The sequence below is a fragment of the Mustela nigripes genome, chromosome X (assembly GCF_022355385.1).
Source record: "Mustela nigripes isolate SB6536 chromosome X, MUSNIG.SB6536, whole genome shotgun sequence".
In the NCBI taxonomy this organism is placed as follows: domain Eukaryota; kingdom Metazoa; phylum Chordata; class Mammalia; order Carnivora; family Mustelidae; genus Mustela; species Mustela nigripes.
In genome coordinates, this window is record NC_081575.1 from 103,961,250 (window position 1) to 103,981,249 (window position 20,000).

The 20,000-nt window shown below is 54.2% G+C and overlaps 2 protein-coding genes across 2 annotated transcripts in view; one reads left to right on the forward strand and one right to left on the reverse strand.

Annotated features, from left to right (window-relative positions):
• The window catches only part of ARX (aristaless related homeobox), a 15,911-nt gene extending 6,953 nt beyond the window's left edge, over positions 1-8,958 (forward strand). Inside the window, exons 4-7 of the mRNA XM_059385293.1 lie at positions 17-650; positions 3,228-3,273; positions 6,107-6,435; positions 8,718-8,958. Of these exons, the coding sequence (XP_059241276.1) occupies positions 17-650; positions 3,228-3,273; positions 6,107-6,435; positions 8,718-8,958 (1,250 nt within the window). The remainder of the gene's footprint in view (positions 1-16; positions 651-3,227; positions 3,274-6,106; positions 6,436-8,717) is intronic.
• Positions 8,959-16,629: 7,671 nt separating this feature from the next.
• Positions 16,630-20,000, reverse strand: part of POLA1 (DNA polymerase alpha 1, catalytic subunit) — a 311,518-nt gene continuing 308,147 nt past the window's right edge. Inside the window, exon 37 of the mRNA XM_059385000.1 lies at positions 16,630-17,904. Coding sequence (XP_059240983.1) covers positions 17,762-17,904 — 143 coding nt within the window. The 3' untranslated portion in view covers positions 16,630-17,761. The remainder of the gene's footprint in view (positions 17,905-20,000) is intronic.

Here is a 20,000-nt window from a genome sequence, read left to right on the forward strand (position 1 = left end):
GTGGCCGCCGCCGCAGCAGCTGCTGCGGCCGCCGCCGCCGCCGCCGCGGCGCCCTGGAGGAGGCGGCCCCCGCCCGGGCCGTACAGGCGCCGCGGCAACGGGGGGCCCTTCGTGCCGCCACCGCCCGCGCTGGACGAGCTGGGTGGCCCGGGGGGCGCCGCGCACCCGGACGAGCGCCTCGGCGCGGCCAGCGGCCCCGGTGGCGCCCAGGCGGCGGGCGGCGGTACGGGCGCAGAGGACGACGAGGAGGAGCTGCTGGAGGATGAAGAGGACGAAGACGAGGAAGAGGAGCTGTTGGAGGACGACGAGGAGGAGCTGCTGGAGGACGACGCCCGCGCGCTGCTCAAGGAGCCCCGGCGCTGCGCCGTGGCCTCCACTGGCGGGGTGGCCGCCGCCGCCGCCGCCGCGGCCGCCGCCGCCGTGGCCACCGAGGGAGGCGAGCTATCGCCCAAGGAGGAGCTCCTGCTGCACCCAGAGGACGCCGAGGGCAAGGACGGCGAGGACAGCGTGTGCCTGTCGGCGGGCAGCGATTCGGAGGAGGGGCTGCTGAAGCGCAAACAGCGGCGCTACCGCACCACGTTCACCAGCTACCAGCTGGAAGAACTGGAGCGGGCCTTCCAGAAGACGCACTACCCAGACGTCTTCACCAGGTACGCGAGAGGGGCGGGCGCGGCGGTAGCTCGGAGAGAGCGCCAGCGGGCCCCGGAGAGGGAAGGCGGGCGGGCGGGGGCCCCGGGTTCGGGGCAGGGACTTGGCTCTTGAACTCTACCCAGGTGTGTCCTCCCAGCGCACCCACCCCTACTCACAAAAAACTACGCCCACCCAACCCTACCCCTACTCCGCGCTTTAAGTTTGGACTGGGATCACTCCTTTCCTTCCCAAAGTCTCTCCAGTTTAATTTTTAAAAATTTTTTTTGTCAAATTACAAGTTTTAGTTAGAGAAAAACAGCCTCTCCAAAGAGTGCTCGAAAGCGCCACCTTGGAGGCACGCGCTCCCCAGAGCACAGACGCCGGACCCCAGGCGCTGCGGTCCCGGCCAGGCCCCAGGCCAGGCTCAGGAAGCAAAAACAGGGGCTATTTTTGGCCGCTGTGTGGTGCGCGTTCGCCACCCCCGCCTGATGCCCCAGGAGCCTGGTGCGTATCAGTTACGCTGTTCGCTGTTCACAGTGAAGCTGGAGCCCGTGCCTGCGGAGAAGGCCTTTAAAAAGATTCCAGTTCTGTCGTTTGAGGACTTCTGAAATAACGGGAGCAAGTCAGCACTGGGCAGGGTTTGGTATCTGCACATCGCGGGGGCAGCAGCCAGGGTCTTCCCCGCTGGTCCCTGTGCTCTCTTCGCACACGCGCGTTAAGCCCAGCACTCGTTTACTGTACGCGGGTTTACAGGGGCGGGCCGGGATTGCTGGCAGCCTGGCGGTCGGGAGACAACACGGCGCGGGGAGGGGGATTTTTCTCTTTGGACGGCTGTCCAGCCGGGGTGTTCCGCCTGGTCACGGTCCACTTTCCTCTTGCCGGACTGTTTGGGGAAAGAGGTGAGATGACTGGTTCATCCAACCTGGGGCGCTGGCCGGCGGTGGGGGAGGCTTCCTCTCCCACCGAAGGTCAAGGTCTGGGCTCAGACGTGGAGAGGAGCCAGGGGCAGGGCAAACTTCCCTCCGTGGGTAGGAAGAAACCGATGGGTATCTGCCTGGCGCAGCAGCTTGTCAAGCTCAGGCAGCTCCTTCGCTCAAGACGCGTGCAGCTTTTCCATCAGCGGTTTAGAAGCGGAAGGCTGGCCGCCCCTTTGAGCCGGAGGAGGAATCCCGGCTCAGAGCTCAGGAGGCCGGAGCCAACTCTAAAGTGACGCTGATCTGGCGAGTAATTGCCAAACTCTCTTAAGCAGTCATGAAAAAGAAGTGGCTCTGATGCCGGCAGGCACTACACTTGGTCCTCCCCTATACCATCCAGTCCCTCATCATCTTTAAAAAGAACATAAATTTCAAAATCGGTGTGTGCTACCAACTGGCTAAGTGGCCGCCCTGCTTTTTGCATTTGTGACACATGTGTGTTTCAAAAGAAGAAAATGATGAGGTATCGCCGGGCATCCAGGTCTGCCCTTTCTTAGCTTCTCCAGGGGGAACCAGCGTGCTGGAAGGCGAGCAGCTCCACTCCGGCAGCCTGTGCCCTCCTCTTTCCCACTGGGGGTTACCTAGAGTTCCTGGGCTCAGGTGGGGGAGCCGGCCACAAGTGTGGCTTTAGATTTGCTGGTGCTCACGGCAGCGGGAGGCAAGGGAAAGCGCTCGGTGACCCGGTTTCCTCTCCTGGCCCTGAAGTTCCAGGTGTGGACCTGTGCCCTGCGGGCAGTGCAGACCCGGGTCCCAGGCTGGGGTGGCCCCCAATCTTTCATAGTAGCGGGGGTAGAGCCAATTATTCTCTGGAGCTCATATTTTCGGTAAACAGGTCGTAAGCCATTTTACAGCATCTTAATGGTTTCCTATTTGCCTTAATTGTCGCAGTAATAACGGCAATGACGGGGTAGGGTTTCAGTTAAATTGACTTCCCCTGAGATGGGCAGGGTTTGTAGTGGGCACTGGAGTCAGGAGGTGCGCAGAATTTTGTTTAATCAAAAAATTACCCCACTGAACTCTTAACAAGCTTAACATATCTCCAGAGGGTAATGGGGAGTATGACCTAAGGCTCGAGGGAGGGAGGGAGGGGGCGGGAGGGGGGAGAGATGGAGGGAAAGGCAAAGAGCTGGAGAGGGAGAGAGAGAGAAGGAGGGGGAGAATGGGGTGGGGGGAGGTAGAAAAAAATTTCAAGGCAGAAAGACACCAAGGGCAGGAAAATAATTTTTGGTTGAATACTGAGTTCTTCTCCCATGTAACATTAGGCCAGAACAGGCAGTAAGCATTGTGTGCATGTGTGTTTCTTGTACAACTCTGGCTTACGGGAGATTGAGGGGGAATCCGAGTACCAGTTAGGTTTATGGACTCAAGAAGCCACCCCTGTCACTCTTGAATATAGTATGATACAAGATAATATCTTATACCCAGCAATGTGTTGTGTGTTTTTTATGTTTTCAAACAGTAGGCATTTCGGTGGTGAAGGGCTCCTGAGGCCCATCTGTGTGGGGGTGAGGCAGGCAGCCAGGGGAGACCCTAATGGCGGAGGCCTGCCAGCAAGGGGAAGGTGGCTGAGAGGGCTTGCCGGAGCCTGCTGTGACCTCCTGTCTGTGTGTCGCTTTCTTATAGGGAGGAACTGGCCATGAGGCTGGATTTGACTGAGGCCCGAGTCCAGGTGAGCTGCACCAGCAGAGAGAGAGAGAGAGAGAGAGAGAGAGAGAGAGAGAGAGGAGGGAGGGGGAGGGGCGGGGAGGGGAGAAGAGTGGGAGGGGGGGGGGGATGAATTGGGGTGGGTTGAGACCCCTTAATAAAACGAAGAAAAGAAGAATCAGAAAAAAAAAAAAAAAATCGACCCAAACACTCATGCACAAAAAGACGGAAATGTGAAGACCTGGGTTTGGAAGGGAAGGTTTCTGGGTTTGGGAGCCTTGAAGAAGGGGTCTAGGAGCAGAAGAGGGATTTCAGGGTCTCAGCACTGCAGTCAGGAGCCCCCCGGTTCCATGGCCCCTGTAGGAAACAATCGGAGGACTGACTTTTCCTGATTGAAATAATGGGATGGAGCATGGATTTGGTTGTTAGACAAATCCGCTCAGCTCCAAGCAGGTATTTGGCTGCGATTAAGTCTCCAATCGGGCTTCATAAAAGCCCACTTAGTGCTAGAACAAACAGGGCCATTTGAAGGCAAAATGCTGTTTGATTTCCCCTCCGCCCGCACAAGGAGCTGGCTAATGCTATTTGATTTCCCATTTTTTATAGCAATGAGCCCACATTGATCTAATAGGGAGTGAGTGCAATGCTATTAAAGGTGTTTGCAGCCCCATACCAGAGTGCATTTCCGAACCCAGGCCTCATAACCAAAGAGACGATCAACACTGGGCAGCCCCGATGGCCAACAGAAAACAGATGTCCCTGGGTTAGGAGCTGAGTGAATCACTTTACAGTCAAAATCAAGCGCTGATAAAGCACAATAAATTCCATATGGCTCATTTAATACACAACAGCTTCTTGCATTAGAGGGCTAATGATGAGGCCTGTCCCCTCCTTTCTGTTGACACATTTCTCCATTGTCAAACAGAGATGTGACAGCAACTCCGTATTTTCAGCTCAGGGGAACGAGTCGTGGGAAAGTTAAATAACTTTTAAAAAGAAAGAGAGCGCCCCCTCCCCTTCTCCTCTCTCCCTATTCACTGGAGAAGATGTAATTAAGTGAATATGAATTATTAGAGCCCTTTCGTTTACCTTTGGGGGGCCTCAGAGGTATTAATTCAATAATGAGGAATTGCAGGGAGACATCTTGATGATTGCAGTTGAGCCGGGAGAGACGATCTGTCTGTAAAAGGTTTCCACGTTCTTTGAGGGCATTCTGCCTCCCCTGCCCCCCTCCCCTCCTCCACTCCTTTCACTGCCATCGGAGAGTGGCGGATATTCTCGTCTAGACAGATTTGGATACACAAAAGCTGCCCACCCAGCCTGGTCCCATCTAGTCTTACTTTTCCAAGCCCCTCTGAATTTCTGCACTAGAGTGTTTCTCTAATTCACAAATAGATTGTTTGAGGGCTGTGGCATCTTATGGATGGCCCCCTTTTCAGTAGCGTTTGAAATAATCAACTGATGTGGATTCTCGACTTCTCTTGTCATAGGGGGCTGTCTAGAAGGCGAGCCCAGCTTAGCTCCCAGGGCTAGTAGGACAACTTCCAAGTGTGTATATATGAAAGGCACGGATGTCTTTCAATTAAAAAAAACACACCGAGCCCTCTGGGATCATTTACATTATATTTTCATATAACTCTGGAGAGTCCTGGAGTTCATTCTTAATTTTTAGACTCGTGTGCAGGCATCACCCCAAGCCTAAAAATATTAATGCCTTCAGGGGAGAAGGAGCATATCTTATTAGCTGTGGGTGTGATGAGCAGGTCACATAAAAATAATTTCATGCTTCTGGGAGTTATTTTTAGACTATGGTAGCTGCCACATCTCAGGTGAAGGTCTCTACTAAAACAGCTTTCTATTAACAATTAGGAAGATACCTTATGCTGGAAACCTCCCCCAAGCCTAGAACTGTCTTATTTAAATAACCTGTTTAAACCACATCCCGCAAAGAAATCAAGGACTTGTTAGCTCTGAAGATGTGTGAAGTCTACAGGTAGTCCGCGCTCTGATTTCTGTTGGTCCACGGTTTGCTGCATACCTGGGCCTGGCAGTCAGCGCCTTCCTGGCGGGAAGCAGGCCCCGCCGGAGCCCCCGCGGATGGCAGGCCACAGGCCCTATATTTCCTTTCCCAGAGAACTGCTCTACACTGTATGCTTGTTTGCTGGGGCAAACCCAGCTTTTCCTGCCCGCCCAGCTTTCCCCAAGCCCCAGAACCCAGCTTAGTGCTCTTAGGTGTTCAACAAATATTTCTGGAAAGAATAAATGAACCGCCTCCCCGAGATCCCCTTTTCAACACAGCGGGGGTTTTGCCAGCTCTTGGGTAAACCTGAAATAGGCGGGAACCGCTGACAGGCAACGGAGAGCCCATGTGTGTTCATCTCTGGGTGGCTGCCCACTGCCAAGAGTCCCAGGCTACGGCGAGCTTGCACATGCTTTACACGTTATACATTCCACACAGCAGTTTTAATATCACCATTTTACAGATTAGAAAACTGAGGCTGAGAGAGGTTTAAGCGACGTGTTTAAAGCTGCCCCGCAAGCAGATGGCCGAGGCGACGTTTAAACCTCGGTTTCACCCTCTCTAAACTCTCTGACCACTTTCTTCCAACTTGGAAAGGAACTAGGCTGTTTCAAATACGCGCTGCTGGAAAGGCTTTGCCGGCCCCGTGTTTCCTGCTGGCTTTACGTTCGGGTTTGGCCCCAGAGGTGTCGTTGAATAGCCGGAGGCCAGAGAGGGGCGAGTGGGCTCCAGCCGCGGTGGAAAGAAGAAAGGGCCCCGCGGCACTGGGGTGGGGGGCGGGGAGGAGGCCGGGGCGCGCCCCCAGCGCCCGCCGACCGCGGCTCTCTCCGCTTTGCAGGTCTGGTTCCAGAACCGTCGGGCGAAGTGGCGCAAGCGGGAGAAGGCGGGCGCGCAGACCCATCCTCCCGGGCTGCCCTTCCCCGGGCCGCTCTCGGCCACCCACCCGCTGAGCCCCTACCTGGATGCAAGCCCCTTCCCTCCGCACCACCCAGCGCTTGACTCGGCCTGGACGGCCGCCGCTGCCGCGGCTGCCGCCGCCTTCCCGAGCCTACCTCCGCCTCCAGGCTCGGCCAGCCTGCCGCCCAGCGGGGCGCCGCTGGGCCTGAGCACTTTCCTCGGAGCCGCTGTGTTCCGACACCCGGCCTTCATCAGCCCTGCGTTCGGCAGGTAACGCGCGGCCTCGGGGAGTCTGTCTGTCTGTCTGTCTGTCTCATACACACACGGAGGCTGGGGTCAGGGAGGAGGCCGGAGACAGGCCGCGGCCACGCACATCTTCGCTCTTTGGCCAACCCGCAGAGATTTAGCCAAAGAAAATACTCTCTAATTTTGCCTCAGACAGTGTGGATCTCGAAGGGAATGACTTGGGACTGAGCAGCAAAGGGGAGGGTGGTGGCAGTAACAACCGCCCTGTCACCTGGGAGTGTTCAGTGAGAGCTGTACAAGTACCAGCTGAAGGCAGCAACCACTCAGGCCATAGCTGGTATGTGTGTAACGGTGCCCAGGTGTATCCTACGGAGGTGAGATGACTCCAGATTTTGCAAAAATCCTTCCCCATACCCCAAAGCCTGGCAGAGGAACACAGTTCTGGTTTCCACAGGAGCCCTGGAGCCACCAGCCCTCTGGGTGCAAAGAATTCTTTCTTCTTCCCCAGACTCTAACTTCTCTGTCACTCAAATGACCCGCTGCCAACCATACCCCCATATGTGCAACACCCCCCCCCACCCTCACGGCAGCACAAGACAACGAAATAAAAGAAACAGTTCATCGTATATTATAATATCCTTTCTTTAAATGAGCATCGAATGGTGAAATAAAAAGTCTGTATAATCACCCAGACAAAGAAACAAAGGAGGGATGTATTAAGTTGGAAAGTGCAGTGAAAATAAAACTGAATGCAGCTTCAATGATCTCTCTTTGGGAGAACAAAGAAATAACAGATTCATCCAACTGCGCAGCCACTTAACAAAAATCATCTTAGAGAAAAGTTTCAAAAAAAGACAGTAAAAGTAGTTTCATGTAACGAACCGATAAAATAAACAGTGCACTGAAGTGTAGTTAGTGACTCAGTTTACCTATGGAACCGGGGCATCTTACACACCCCCTCTAGGCCACACTTCATTTTTTCTGGGAAAACAACTTTAAGTCCTGGGTCCCTTGAACCAACGCTACCCCCACCCCCTTTTCCTTCGGACAAGTGACTTGTAAAAGCTGGCAGACCATGGCTGGAGTACCAGACTTAGAGATTTGGAGCGGTTGCAAGAGGAGTGCGGTGGGGGTGGCATGAAGGGTGGAGTGTGACTTGGGATAAGTAGGAGGCTGTCCTCAATCCCTAGTGGGCTCATTTCTAATCGTGGAAACTCCGAGTTGCCACTGCGGGAGTTCGGAGCCAGAACCCTGGCAGGGGGGAGGGGGGGACATGAGGGGGTTTGGGGGTGGCGGGTGGCAGGGGGGGGGGGGGTGGCTCTGGCCTCAGCTGCAGGTCCGCTGTGTTGTGAGAAAGCGTGTGGAGGCGCCACAAGGAGCAATCCCGGCGCCGCCTGGAGTTGGTGGCGTGGACTGGGATCCCAGACTTGGGGTCCGAGGCTTGCACGTTGCCGTGCACCGCGAGCGCGCGGGGGGGGGTCGCGGGTTCGGGGTTCTCTGGGTAAGAGGCTGCGGGACGCAGGGAAGGCGATGGGGAAAGAGTGTTGCCGCGCCGGGACGCTGGGCGGCTGGCGGGTCAGAGCGGCCTGTCGAGCGGAAATCAACAGGCGGGCGCCCCCCACCCCCACCTCGCGGTCATTGGCTGGGCACTGGCGGCTCAGTCTGCCGCGGGAGGGTGGCCGTGTCGGCGGGAAGGCCAGCAAACCAGTCCAGCTTTTCCGAGCAAGTGGAGTCCCCGGCCAAGGCGCCCTAGGGAGAGTACAAAGTCTGCAGCATTAGTCTTGATCGGTTTTGATCCCACTTTCTCCCTTCTTTCTCTTTTTTACTTCTCCCTCCATCTCTCTTCTTTTCCTCTTTGTCTTTCTTTTCTCTCCTGGCCACTGGAGCTCCCGGCCTGAGAATACAGCCCCTTCTTATGCGAAAGCGCAGAATCCAGGCAATGGGGCCATTGGGTATTGGGCCACGGGACCTGCCTCCGCCCTGGATCAGATCCCCTCTGGATACCTGGCCCTTGGGCCTCGCCCCACCCCCGCCACACACCATCGGTTCCCTGCTCTAGTAAAGCCCTCTCAGAGCACCCTAGCCTCCCACCTGTACCCCAGCCCATGGCCCACCCTAGCCCTGCGGCTCAGGGCTGCTTCTGGCGACGCCCGTCTGCACCCTCCTATGGCTTTCTGCTCCCCGGGTGGGAGGCGGCGGGAAATGCAGCCCGCCCGCCCCTCTCCCTGCCCCCTTGACCCCCCCCCCCCCCCCGGCCCCGCGCTCAGCTCCCGAGGCCGTGACCGCGCTGTTTGCTCTCCCTGCAGGCTCTTTTCCACCATGGCCCCCCTGACCAGCGCGTCGACCGCGGCCGCGCTCCTGAGACAGCCCACGCCCGCCGTGGAGGGCGCGGTGGCCTCGGGCGCGCTGGCCGACCCGGCCACTGCGGCCGCAGACAGACGCGCCTCTAGCATAGCGGCGCTGAGGCTCAAGGCCAAGGAGCACGCCGCGCAGCTCACGCAGCTCAACATCCTGCCGGGCACCAGCACGGGCAAGGAGGTGTGCTAAAGGCTGCCCTCCACCCTCGCGCCCCGGGCGCACCCCGAAAGGTCACCTCACTCAGCACCACTCAAGACCAAATGGAAACAGAGGACCAGCACACTCCCGAGACGGCACTGAGAGAGCGCAGCCGCCTTCGCAGCAGCCTGGATGCGGGCAAGGCAGCCCCTGGCGCTACCGGACGTGGCACCTCCTCGGCTGGCTGTCCACCCGCCCCTGCCCCCTCCCCCGCCACTGCCAACCTCGCTCCCACTCGAACGCCCACTCTCTCCCGTTCTTACTTTGCTGAAAATATCGGAGAGGTTTTCTCTCCAAGACGCCTGGTATTGAAGTTAAAAAATTTAAAAACCCAACCTCTCTTCCTCCTGGCACCCCACTTAGCTTTTTCTTTTTTAACAGCATTTTGGCGCTCTAAGTTGATCTCCCAAGCGTGGGCCCCGGTGTGAAGCCAGGGCCAGGGAAGCGAACGCGAATCTGTAAGATAGCTAACAGTGCACTTAACAGAAAGGGGCGTCTTGTTCTTGTTCTCTTCTTTATCATACACCAACCAAGGTTTTTATATCAAACCAAAGGGAAATACTCTGCTAGAATATGGACTGTTGAAGTCACCAAACTGTGATTATTGATTCTGTACATACCATTGTTATTAAAAAAAAAAAAAAAGAACAGAGCTTTGTATATTTGAAATGTTATAACGCAATTGCACTCAGCGTGGTATGGTAAAAGTTTGTCCTCCTGTAGATTCTTACTGTGTTGTAGATACGGTAGGGTTCCTAGACAAATATTTATGTACTCAAGCCCTTTATTTAACTTATTAACTGTAGAGGCTTCCGAAACCTTCAAGATAAAGGCAATGGTACAGTACTTTTGTGTAATGTGTAATTGTTATCACTTTTCCTTGCTATCTAGTGGAGAAGTGTCACGCTCAAAATAAAAAAAAAAATTATATGTTTAACAAAAGGAAGTGTGAATGCTCTATGCAGGCGCTGTGGGGTCAGCACACTGGGGGCCCCCCAGAGGCCAGGGGTGGGTTCCAGCGCTCAGGCACCTTCTCAGTTTATCTGCGAGCGCGTTCTCCTGGCAGAGGCCCCAGGTTTGAATCTGATCCTCGAAGGCATTCGGGTTTCGTCCACGAGTTAAGGACGCCGCCGCAGCGCTTGCCGCCGCATCTTGCCTCCCCCGGGTCGTGCCGCAGCGGGAGCTGAGAGTGCGTGGCCACGGACGTGGGTTGGGCTGCATGGTGGGCGGTGGGTGGACTGTAGGCATTGTTGACGGTGGAGATAGAAAGTTGAAGCGAGCAGGAGTCTTGGCTTGGAAGGTGAAGGAAACTGTTCGTGGAAAGTGCCACGTAGCAAGGAAGCGCGCAGTCCGAGATGACAGGTAATGGCGAGAGCAGGAAGCCGAGGCGCTGGCTTCCGAGGGGGCGGGCTCCATAGTGTATACCCACGGGGAGGAGGGTGTGTGTGTGCACGCGCGCGCGCCGGTGTGTGTGTGTGTGTGTGTGTGTGTGTGTGTGTGTGTGTGAAAGAGAGAGAGAGAGATGGGGAGAGGGAGAGAGAGAAGAACGCAGAAACAGTGATGGAAAGGCAGCGAGGGGTATCCAAGTGGCAGATCTTAACTCGACAAATGTCATTACATCACTTATCCAGGCATTGGCAAATGTATACGTTTAAAAAAATCTAAACAACTCAGGTTTCTTGAGGAGACCCGATCAGATTTGCAATCCGTAACCCCCTCGGCGCACTACTCCCTGCGCCGGAACCGTGGCTTCTCCCTCCCTCGCCTCGGCCCTTCCTGCGCCCCTCCCGGTGACCGCGGGGGAAGCCCGCCCGCGGGGGCTGGGTCTCGCCGATGCTCCCAGGGTGATGGGAAAGGGAAGAGAAGCTTAATTAGTTTCAATTTGTAGTAATTAGCGCGCCGGACCTTTGGGGAGAGGGGCAGGCTGGGGGTGGGGTGCCGCCGCGGCGTGACTACCGGGCTCGCGGAGCGGGTGCCAGCCGCCCCGCCAGGCCGTGGGCCAGTCGGGCGCCGCGGGGGGCGGGGGCGGGGGCGAGTCTCCGGGCCTGCCGTCCCGCTCGGCGCGCGCTCCCGGGCTGCGCCCCGCAGAAGGGGGGCGGGTCCCCTTGCGGCAGGGAGTGCAAGTGTGCGCGGCCTAGGGGCAGGTGCGGGGTCGGGCAGAGGTCGGCGGCAACTCGGGGGCGGATAACCCGCTCAGCAGCTGCCGCTCTCGGGCCCGGGTGCCCTCGGGTCGCCCCCCCACCCCCCGCCCGCCCCAGCGCTGAAATCCGGAGCCCCCGCCTGCTGGGAACTTTGGGGAAGGCGCCCACGGGCTTCGGGGCCGAGGCTGCTTTCCGGCCCTGGGCCGTCGGGTGGGGCCACCGCCGCCGAGCCCGGGCTCCGGACTCACAAGGACGGAGCTCGAAAGCAGAAGCCCGGCCTGGGGCCAGGGGGAGCGGGCCCTCCCACCACCTCTTTTCAGCCACTGCGGCCTCACACCCCTTTCTCGAGTTTAGCAGGCCAGGCGGGAACTTTCTAGGACGTCCCCTCGCGATCTGAGTGCCTCAAACCTCCAGACTCCACAGGATCTCCCGGTGTGAAGGCCCCTTTCCTGGGGTGGGCAGGGTTACTCCGGAGTTGGAGGTGGGGATAGGGGAGGGCAGGAGAAGAGGGAATGAGTGAGGGGGAGGCGACGTCCTAGATTTTTTTTTTTTGGTGGTCAATATCAATTTTCCCTCGATTTTGGCTTTTTGTTTAGGTACGGCTTTTTTTCCTCTCTAGACTGCCAGTTGGATGTTATACGAGAAACAGTACCATTCTTCCTGTTAATGAACTCTTTTTTAAGTCATTTTTTCTCATTTGACCCTTCCATGGAGCAGAAGCAAATTGCGTGAAATTACCTCCAAGGATTACATTTATTACTGGCCAATGAGAACCCCTTGCCTTGTTTTACAAACTCTTAATCCTATGTCATTCTGATGCCACAAACAAGCCCGGTCCTGGGCCTCCTATTCTTTCAACTTTCCCCAGCTGGAGGGACCTCATTCTGCACTTAATATTCCCCATAAATATCACACGCTAAAGACCCCCTGACTTCCAGCAAGTCCACATTAAACATGTGACATGTCACGCATGACAAACCCTGAGTATCTTTTCAAAGCAGCATTAAAAGCAAAGAAACCAATTTTCTTCTCCTTCCAAACCTCCCCAAGTGCTGAATGATGGGGATTGGAAAGAGCCACTGGAGCGTACTTAGGGGGATTTTATGAGATTTTCCAGAATGATTTAATCTTATTGTGAGCATTATTAATGAATGGCAACCCAATTTGGCCCCAATATCTGGGAATGTAGTCACAATGATGGGAGCGGCTGACCCCCCCCCCCAACCTTAAGCAAACCTCTTCCATCCTGGAGGACATGCCGAGCCCAGGGGAGTTCAGGAGAGCCCCAGCGATGGGGGCATGGCTGTCCCCTGTCACACCCAGGGCAGAATGCGCCACCACCTGCTTTCCCAGGGCCACCCCTACAGAATCCTGGGATGAGGGGTGATCGGGAGACTCTGTGGGAAGGGTGAGAGAAGGGGAAAGTTAACTTGCTACATTTTCAGACAGGCCGGCCAGATCTGGATCAGGCCCTGGAAGGAAAGGCAAGAAGGGATTAAGATTGTCATAGTATTATCAGAAGGTGCCCCTGTGTTCTTCTGTCACCAACCACCCATGGCCTGGAAGGCAGACGGTTGGGGTGGGGATCCTAGGTTTGTGGTGGGTAAGACGGAAGTTAGGTGAATTAGAGAGAGGGACTACTGGAGAAGGTTTGGGACTTGAAACTCAGAGTTCAGCTAAAGTCACCAGTATTGGCCCCAGCCAGTTTCCCATTTTTTCCCCCTTCCTATTAGCCCACTCCTCTCCCTAATCAGGGCAAACATTTATTACTGTTGTTTTGGATTTGTACAACCCAGACACAAGGCACCCACAGTCCTCCTTTTCATATCATTTTGAGTGTAGCGATCTTACTGGATTAGAAGAGGGGGCCGATGTTAGAGGGAAGAAAAGTATACACGGGTCCGTTGAGGTTGCATTTAGAGGGCAAAAAAATGTGTACGTGAGCATGTGTGCATGTGTATACACAACAGTGTGTGTGGATGGAGGGGGTCTTTAACGGGGCCTAAGAGGGTATTTTGGAACCCTGAGTCCCAGGGAGGAACTGCGTATTTCACTGCCAGTGGCAGGCTGGCTGGAGGTGGGGAGTAGGAAACCCGCTACCTGCCATGGTGGTGGTGGGGGGGGGCAGAATTTTTCAAAGGAAAAAAGTTGTGTTGTCTCTGGACGTTATTAACGGTCCACTTTGAAGTATACATTTTTTCCTTTAAAGAAAAGGGAGCGATTACCAGTTATACATTACGAAATGTCATTCAGTCATTTTTATTCAATTCTCCGGAAATCTTCGTAAAAGCCTGAATCATACTTCTGCAAGCAGCAATTTTGTTAATCCAGGGGGTTATTACTCTGGGCCCTTATTAGGTTCTACACCACTGCCAAGCAATCCTATAACCCTCTCAAAAGAAGTTTACCTCCCTGTTATAAAACCAGTAGTGGTATTTATACTGTGCAATAATTAGTGTATTACTTGAATCCACTAACACGTTCATTTTATCTCCGCACAAAACCTCTAGTCTGCTTATAGAAAGCTTGTGCCTCCTTTGGTGCTGGTAAAGTGGTGAAAGAGTGAATTGAAGGCTGGTTGCACTTTCTCCTTTTGCCTCGCCTTAATTCCCATCTCTTTTTGCTCTCATCCAATTAGCACAGTGTATTAAGCGGTTTATCATCTCATAGTCAGCTATTGAGAGAAACAAGGCGAGCACTTTGCAATAGAACCTGCGCTCCTTTGACACCCTCAGGTACTTACATATTCCACTGTGCTATGAATAATAGAGGAAGAATGGAGCGCTAATTCCCTCATCAAAGAATGCCTTGTCTGCTGCTTTGCTCAACAACACCATTCTGATCAAAAGAAAAGCAATAAAGCTTAGCATAACAAAACGAAACCTACTTATTAGCTTAGTGGTTAAATTAATGCAGAGCCGCTGCTATTCAAAACCAAGGTTTGAAAACAGCCTCCAACAACCTGATAATGCTGCCTTCGGGATGAAGGAATTTTAATCTGAAATTTGAGGCTGGCTCAGATGAGTTAATCTATTAAACTGCTATAAGGAAGCTCCACGGCAAAGCGTTCAATTAAGAAATATTTAGGTGAGGGGAGAGAGAATGAGGGAGACAGAGAGAGAGAGAGAGACAGAGAGAGACAGAGAGAGACAGGGAGGGAAAGCAAGGTGGCTTGAAGTTTCGGATGGGAGCACAGGATGGAGGGGCTGGGGGAGTCTGACCAGAGGGTCTGGGGCTTAGCTTAGTGTGCTTTTTCTTAAGCCCCTGACACAAGATAGGGAGGTGTGTTTCTGGAGTTTCCTTGATCTTTGCATCTCCTGCCAAACGAATTTAAATGCTGCCTTGGGAAAGGCGTGTTGATGCGCGCGTGTGTTGGAGGTTAAGAGGTGGGGATGGGCACGAGAAGGGAGCAGCGGGCGAAGGGCAGTGAATTCATCCCCGTCCCATAGCCCTCCCGGAACCCCCGTCTGGGAACTCTGATAAGCCCCCAAGTCTTGGGGAAGAGTCACAAGATTAACTCCGTCTGTTTCCTGGACAAATTAAAATCTTGAGCATGATCTCTGAAGGGTTTTCGACTTCTGGCCTCCCTTCTGCTCCCTTTAAATGAAGGCGAGCTGAGGGGTAGCCAGTGGTGTCCCAGGCAGATGTGCGCCCTGTGGGCAGATCCTACTGCTTCTGTTCAACAGGAGAGGTGCCCTTCCCGGAGGCATGGGACCCTGAGAGGAGCAAGGGTGCTTTTAGGGTACCGTTTCCCAACTGACCCAGATAAAAGTCAGCCTAGAGGTTTAGTCTGGCCCAGCGTTCAAAATTTTATTTTAGAAAAATTGGTTGCCAAGGCTTCAAACTTGAGCCTCTCTACGGAATATCGGGATTCCTGGCTTCTCTTGAAAACCGGCTCATGGGGCCACCCTGGGCTCCAGGCCTTCCAGCACCACCGAGTACCCTCTGCCTTCTTTGGACAGGACGTGCCAACTCTGGTCCACCACAGTCTCTGCCATTCTGGCGTGTGAGGCCGGCTCGTTTCAGCTGCTCAGTGTTAGCATTGAGCTTAAGATCCTCGCCCAACAGCCTGTGGTGGAGACACGTAGGTAGGCTCCCCCTTGCAAAGACGTGGGTGGCATTTCTGCACCCATCCATCCTACCCACTGCCCTACCAACTGACAAAAATCAAGGGCTAGAAACCTTTCTCGGAGAAGAGGGAGTGCTAGTGAAAAGTGAGCGCTTCTCCGGTGTTCTGATAGAGTCACTGGAATTCTTAATCAAAGTTGCAGTTTCGATTTTCTGTAAAATTCTGGACTCTCTATGTGCCTCCCAGAAAAGCCCCTCCACTAACCTGGAGTTCCACATCTGAACAGGAAAGCATCTATGGCGGGGCACCTGGCTGGCTCAGTGGGTTAAGCGGCTGCCTTTGGCTGGCTTGGGTCATGATCCCTGGGGGTGCTGGGATCCAGCAGCAGCAACCTCGCCCCACTCCCAGGCTGGGCTCCCTGTTCAGGGGGAGCCTGCTTCTCCCTCTCCCTCTGTCCCTTCACCCACTTGTTCTTTCTCTCTCTCAAGTGAATGGATAAAATCTTTTGAGAGAGAGAGAGAGAGAGAGAGAGAGAGAGAGAGAAAGCATCTATGGCTCCACGAGCTATTCCTGGGCCTCGGCCACACTGGCTCTAACTTTCTCTAGCCTTGCTACAGTAGCAGGTCCTGACCTCACGGTGCTTGCCAGCTAGATGCAGAGACGAGAAACAGAGCGATAAGAAGTTATTTGAGCATCTTGGAGTTTCTTGATGACCAAGTTCAGGATAACTGTCTTATTTGTATTTACCATAAACCCAGGTTCCAGAAACCAAGGAAAATGCGCCTTCTCTTCAGAAAGCAGCGTGGAGGCATGGGCTCCAGAAACACACACTGGAGAACCATCTCCAGAACTTTACGTGACAGAAACAATGAAGACCACACTTACTCCCCCCACGTTGCTGAAGCAATGTGGCTGCTCTCACTTGTGACAGGCTGCGGAGCCCGAGGTGCCAAGGCTTTCACTAATTAAGCGACGGGGCCCTACACCCAAAGTGTCTCTGCTTGGACCCTTATACAGAGGACAAAGTGAGGGAGAGGAAAGAGAAAGCAAAGCAAGACAGAAGATGGTATCATCTCCACTGTTTTCACAAGGGGATTCACTAGTGTCTGTGCTGAGCGACCTTTCTCCTGTGAGGGGCCTTTCTCCCAAGAGCCACTGGGTCTCGTTCTCCAAAAATAGATACCACTGGGCTCTTGGCTTAGCTCTCTGGCTGTCCAAGTCAGCAAAGCACATGAGAAACCTTACTTCATCTCTTAAATGATCCGAGGTCCACAGGAATTCTCCCAAATGCTACTCAGAGCATTTGGACAAACATCACTTGGGCATCTTGGAGCTGATTTCGAACCGGGCTGAGGTTTGGGAAGGGGCTGGCCTCCAGTCATCCCTTACTCCTGGCTGCCACCTCTAGCCAACACTTTGCACCTGACAAAGATTCACTGCAACTGCTTTCCTTTCAGAAAACTTTATTTAAGCAGGGGACAGGGAGAGGGGATGGAAGCACAACATATTTTTCTTGTAGAAAAACAGGTAGACATTTAAAAAAATATATAGCACAGTGTACAGGGGAAATAGATTCTGTTAGTATAATCTCACACATACTGTAAGAATGGAAAGACTGCTATCTTGAAATACATTTGGCTTCCGGCAAAGAGGCACCACTGTGAAGAAATGAAAGGGGGGAAAAAAAAAGCGAAACAGAAAAAACCAAAACAGCACCGGGGCTAATTCGCCAAACCTCTTCCCAATTTCTTCTGAACACCACACAGTGATCCTTTCCCCAACCTCTACACATTTTAAAGGAAATGTTATAGGATATCAAATTATTTTAAATGTGTCTTCCTACTATATAAACCTTACCTGGACTTTCTAGTTAAGGGGGAAAAGAAGGAATGAGTGTAAAACACCTGCCCAGTACGGGTGTGCACGGGCAGCTCTGGGCCCATTGAATAAACAAGTAAGCTCTCTTTAATCTATTTAGTCAACGCAAGGCTTCTCCATCTCCCCCCTCAGCTACCTATATAAAAGCCAAGACTGAAAAGGACAGCCACTCCTGAAGCCAGAGGCTGGGGCAACAGTTGGGTTCAGACTGGGTTTAATTGGCGTGTGAAAAGGCAAAATGTTAGCGCTCCTACCAGGCTTCATAAATCTCTCTCTCTGGGGGCATCTCTGCTGAAGGCCCTGGGGCAAAGCCTGGGGTCCCCTGCATTCCAGCCACTCTCAATTAATTTCTCGTCCCTCACCAGCCCCTCCCCTCGAAACCCAGTCCTAAATACGAAGCAGCCAGCTCTTCAGCCACTTTGCAGTGGGCTCTAGGCTGTGTTTCAGTAGTTGGGGTCATACTACGACAGGAAGTCTCTTCCGATGTGCTCTGCTGCTTGGCAGGCGAACGACTGTTGCGGTCCCCGGTCTCCCGGTCCCCGTCAGTAATGCCCCTCCCAAGCCCCATGCGCACAAACAGGAGATGCGGTGGTCCTAAATGAGACGTGATGGCCGAGAAGCAGGTAGGGTCTGGAGGAGGTGGTGCAGTGGCCAGGAAGCCGGGCGTCTGTCTTCACCCACCCAGGCTGCCCCTTCTGGGGTGCCCTCACGGCCTCACGGCACAGTCGGCGAAGAGTTTGCTGAGGTTCACTTCAGAGTAGCCACTTCGGGCCAAGAACTGCTCTGCAGTGTTCTTGAGTTTTTGGTAGTCCTGACGAACTTTGGGGGTAAAAAACTTCTTCCACTTATCTAAAAAGAAATAAAAATAAAAGATTTACAAGTTTCAGAGGTAGCGTCTTTAAAGACCATTGACTATTTACTGGTCAAGCACTAGAGAAGAGGGCGCAGATTCGGTTTGCAGTTCTCAGATGTCTCAGATGTCCTCATGCTCCCGTGGCTGGTCTACACCCGGGGCCAGTCCCATGCAGGGGGTGGGTGAGGCCCCTAGATTCCTCTGTGGGAGCCTTTCTTCCTCTGCCCTGCCTGCCACTGCTCACCACCTAGCTGACACAGCGCCCTGTGGGACAGGCAGGGTTCCGCTCTAGTGATGTGAGCCGCAGGTGCAGGCCGGGCTGCGGCCACCAAGGTGAAGCCAGCCTGTGGCCAGCACTCCCGCAGCGCTGCCCAGCACATGCGCGCAACCGTGTGCGAGGTATGGACGCGGCAGCAAAGACTTCATCTCGAAGGAAGCCAGAGCCTCCTGGAGCTAAGTCCCTGGAGCAGCTGGGCCCAGTTGGCTTTCAGGCCCTTTGGTCTGTGTCCCTGTGCAACACAAAACGCCTCTGTTGACAGAGGTAAGGGGTAGGCTGTCCAGAGAGTACCTGTCCATTGGTAAGACTCCTTCTTCTTTGTCCATACTGTATGCCTGTGAACTCTGGGTATGCAGCGGCTGGTCCTCTGTCTCCTGCCGCTGTTACCCATTCATCTCTAGCCTTCCCATTCTGAGAAGGGCTCTACCAGCCAGAGAGGAGAGGCTTCCTTTCCTTCCCCAGAGCCTGCTACCTCTGCCCTTGGTTCATTTAAAGGAGCAGTAAGGGCCGAGACACGGAGGTCTGATCTTTTGAGGATAAGGGTGATCCCTGGGGGGGGGGGGGGGGGCTTCCTGGATGCTTTAGATGACACAGTTTTAGTTCAGAGCTGCGCAGGAACCCCTTAAGGTGTTTGGAAAGGCCGGCATTTATTTATTTATTTAGGATCCCCATTTGCTGGCTGAAGGTGGGTGGTTAAGTCACTCGCCCCGGGACACACAGCTGGAAATCTGGGATGAAGAAATGCAAGCCCGGGTATCCAGAAGCCCAAGCCCACAGTGGGGAGGACTGCGTGCCGGCGCCCAGAATGAGATGCGCAGGCCCCCAGATGCCGGCCTGTGCCAAGTCAGGCTGCCCAGTGCCCCGGAACAGGAAAGTATCAGGAAGGAAACACGGAAGGGAGTGCACATCAACCACAGAAAGAAAAACCCCACTGCAACAACAGAGCAACACTGAAATCTACAAAACACCCAGAAAACTAAAGCTGGGTCTCCAGATTTTTGTTCCTTAGCTACAAGTTCCCATTTGTTCCCTGCAACCTTTTCTAAATTACATCAATTGCCTTTCAAGAAACAACAACAAGAAGTTTTGTGGCGAGGATTTAAATGCCCAATGGGGGTGGAAAAAGAGGGCTGAGGAGCAAGCGAGAGAGGGAGGCACCGGCAGCCGACTACAGAAAGACACTGTGAAAGTTCTAATTATCGGAGTCTGGGAATCTGCCACAATGGCCCCGAGTACGGTGGCGGCCGCCTCCCCGCAGGCCAGAGCTGCGGCCCGCGCCCCGTGCATGTGAATGACACACGCGCAGGTGCTGACTGGGGGCGCACATTTCAAGAGCCGCCGGAATCCGGGGCAGGGGAGGAAGGGAGAGGGCCTCGCTCCTGATGTGTTTACCTCCTCTGCTGATGGGATATTGACTTTTCCCACCAGGTTGGTTAGAAAGGGGACTATTTACGCTGCCACACAGCAGAGTTAGAATGACAACCAGCGTCACTCGGTGCTCTTCTTCAGAAAAGATGAGTGTGACCGCCAGCATATCCCATAGCCGGTCAATACAGCTAAGGCACCACTGCACGCCAGTTGGACATGCAGATAAAAGCTCCCACTCGCTTCCCCAGTGAGAATTTAATCAATAACATATGGAAGGTCTTCTAGGAAACAGAACTGCACGAGCTGGCACAGGCGCGCCAGAGCGGGGAGCGGGGGTGGGGAGGGAGGGCTCACCCCTTCTTTGTGCTTATTCTTGGCCCCCTTCAGGCACCTAGGCCCCCTACATTAGGCTTCGCATGAAACTGCTCTCCTGTTTCCTTTACTGCT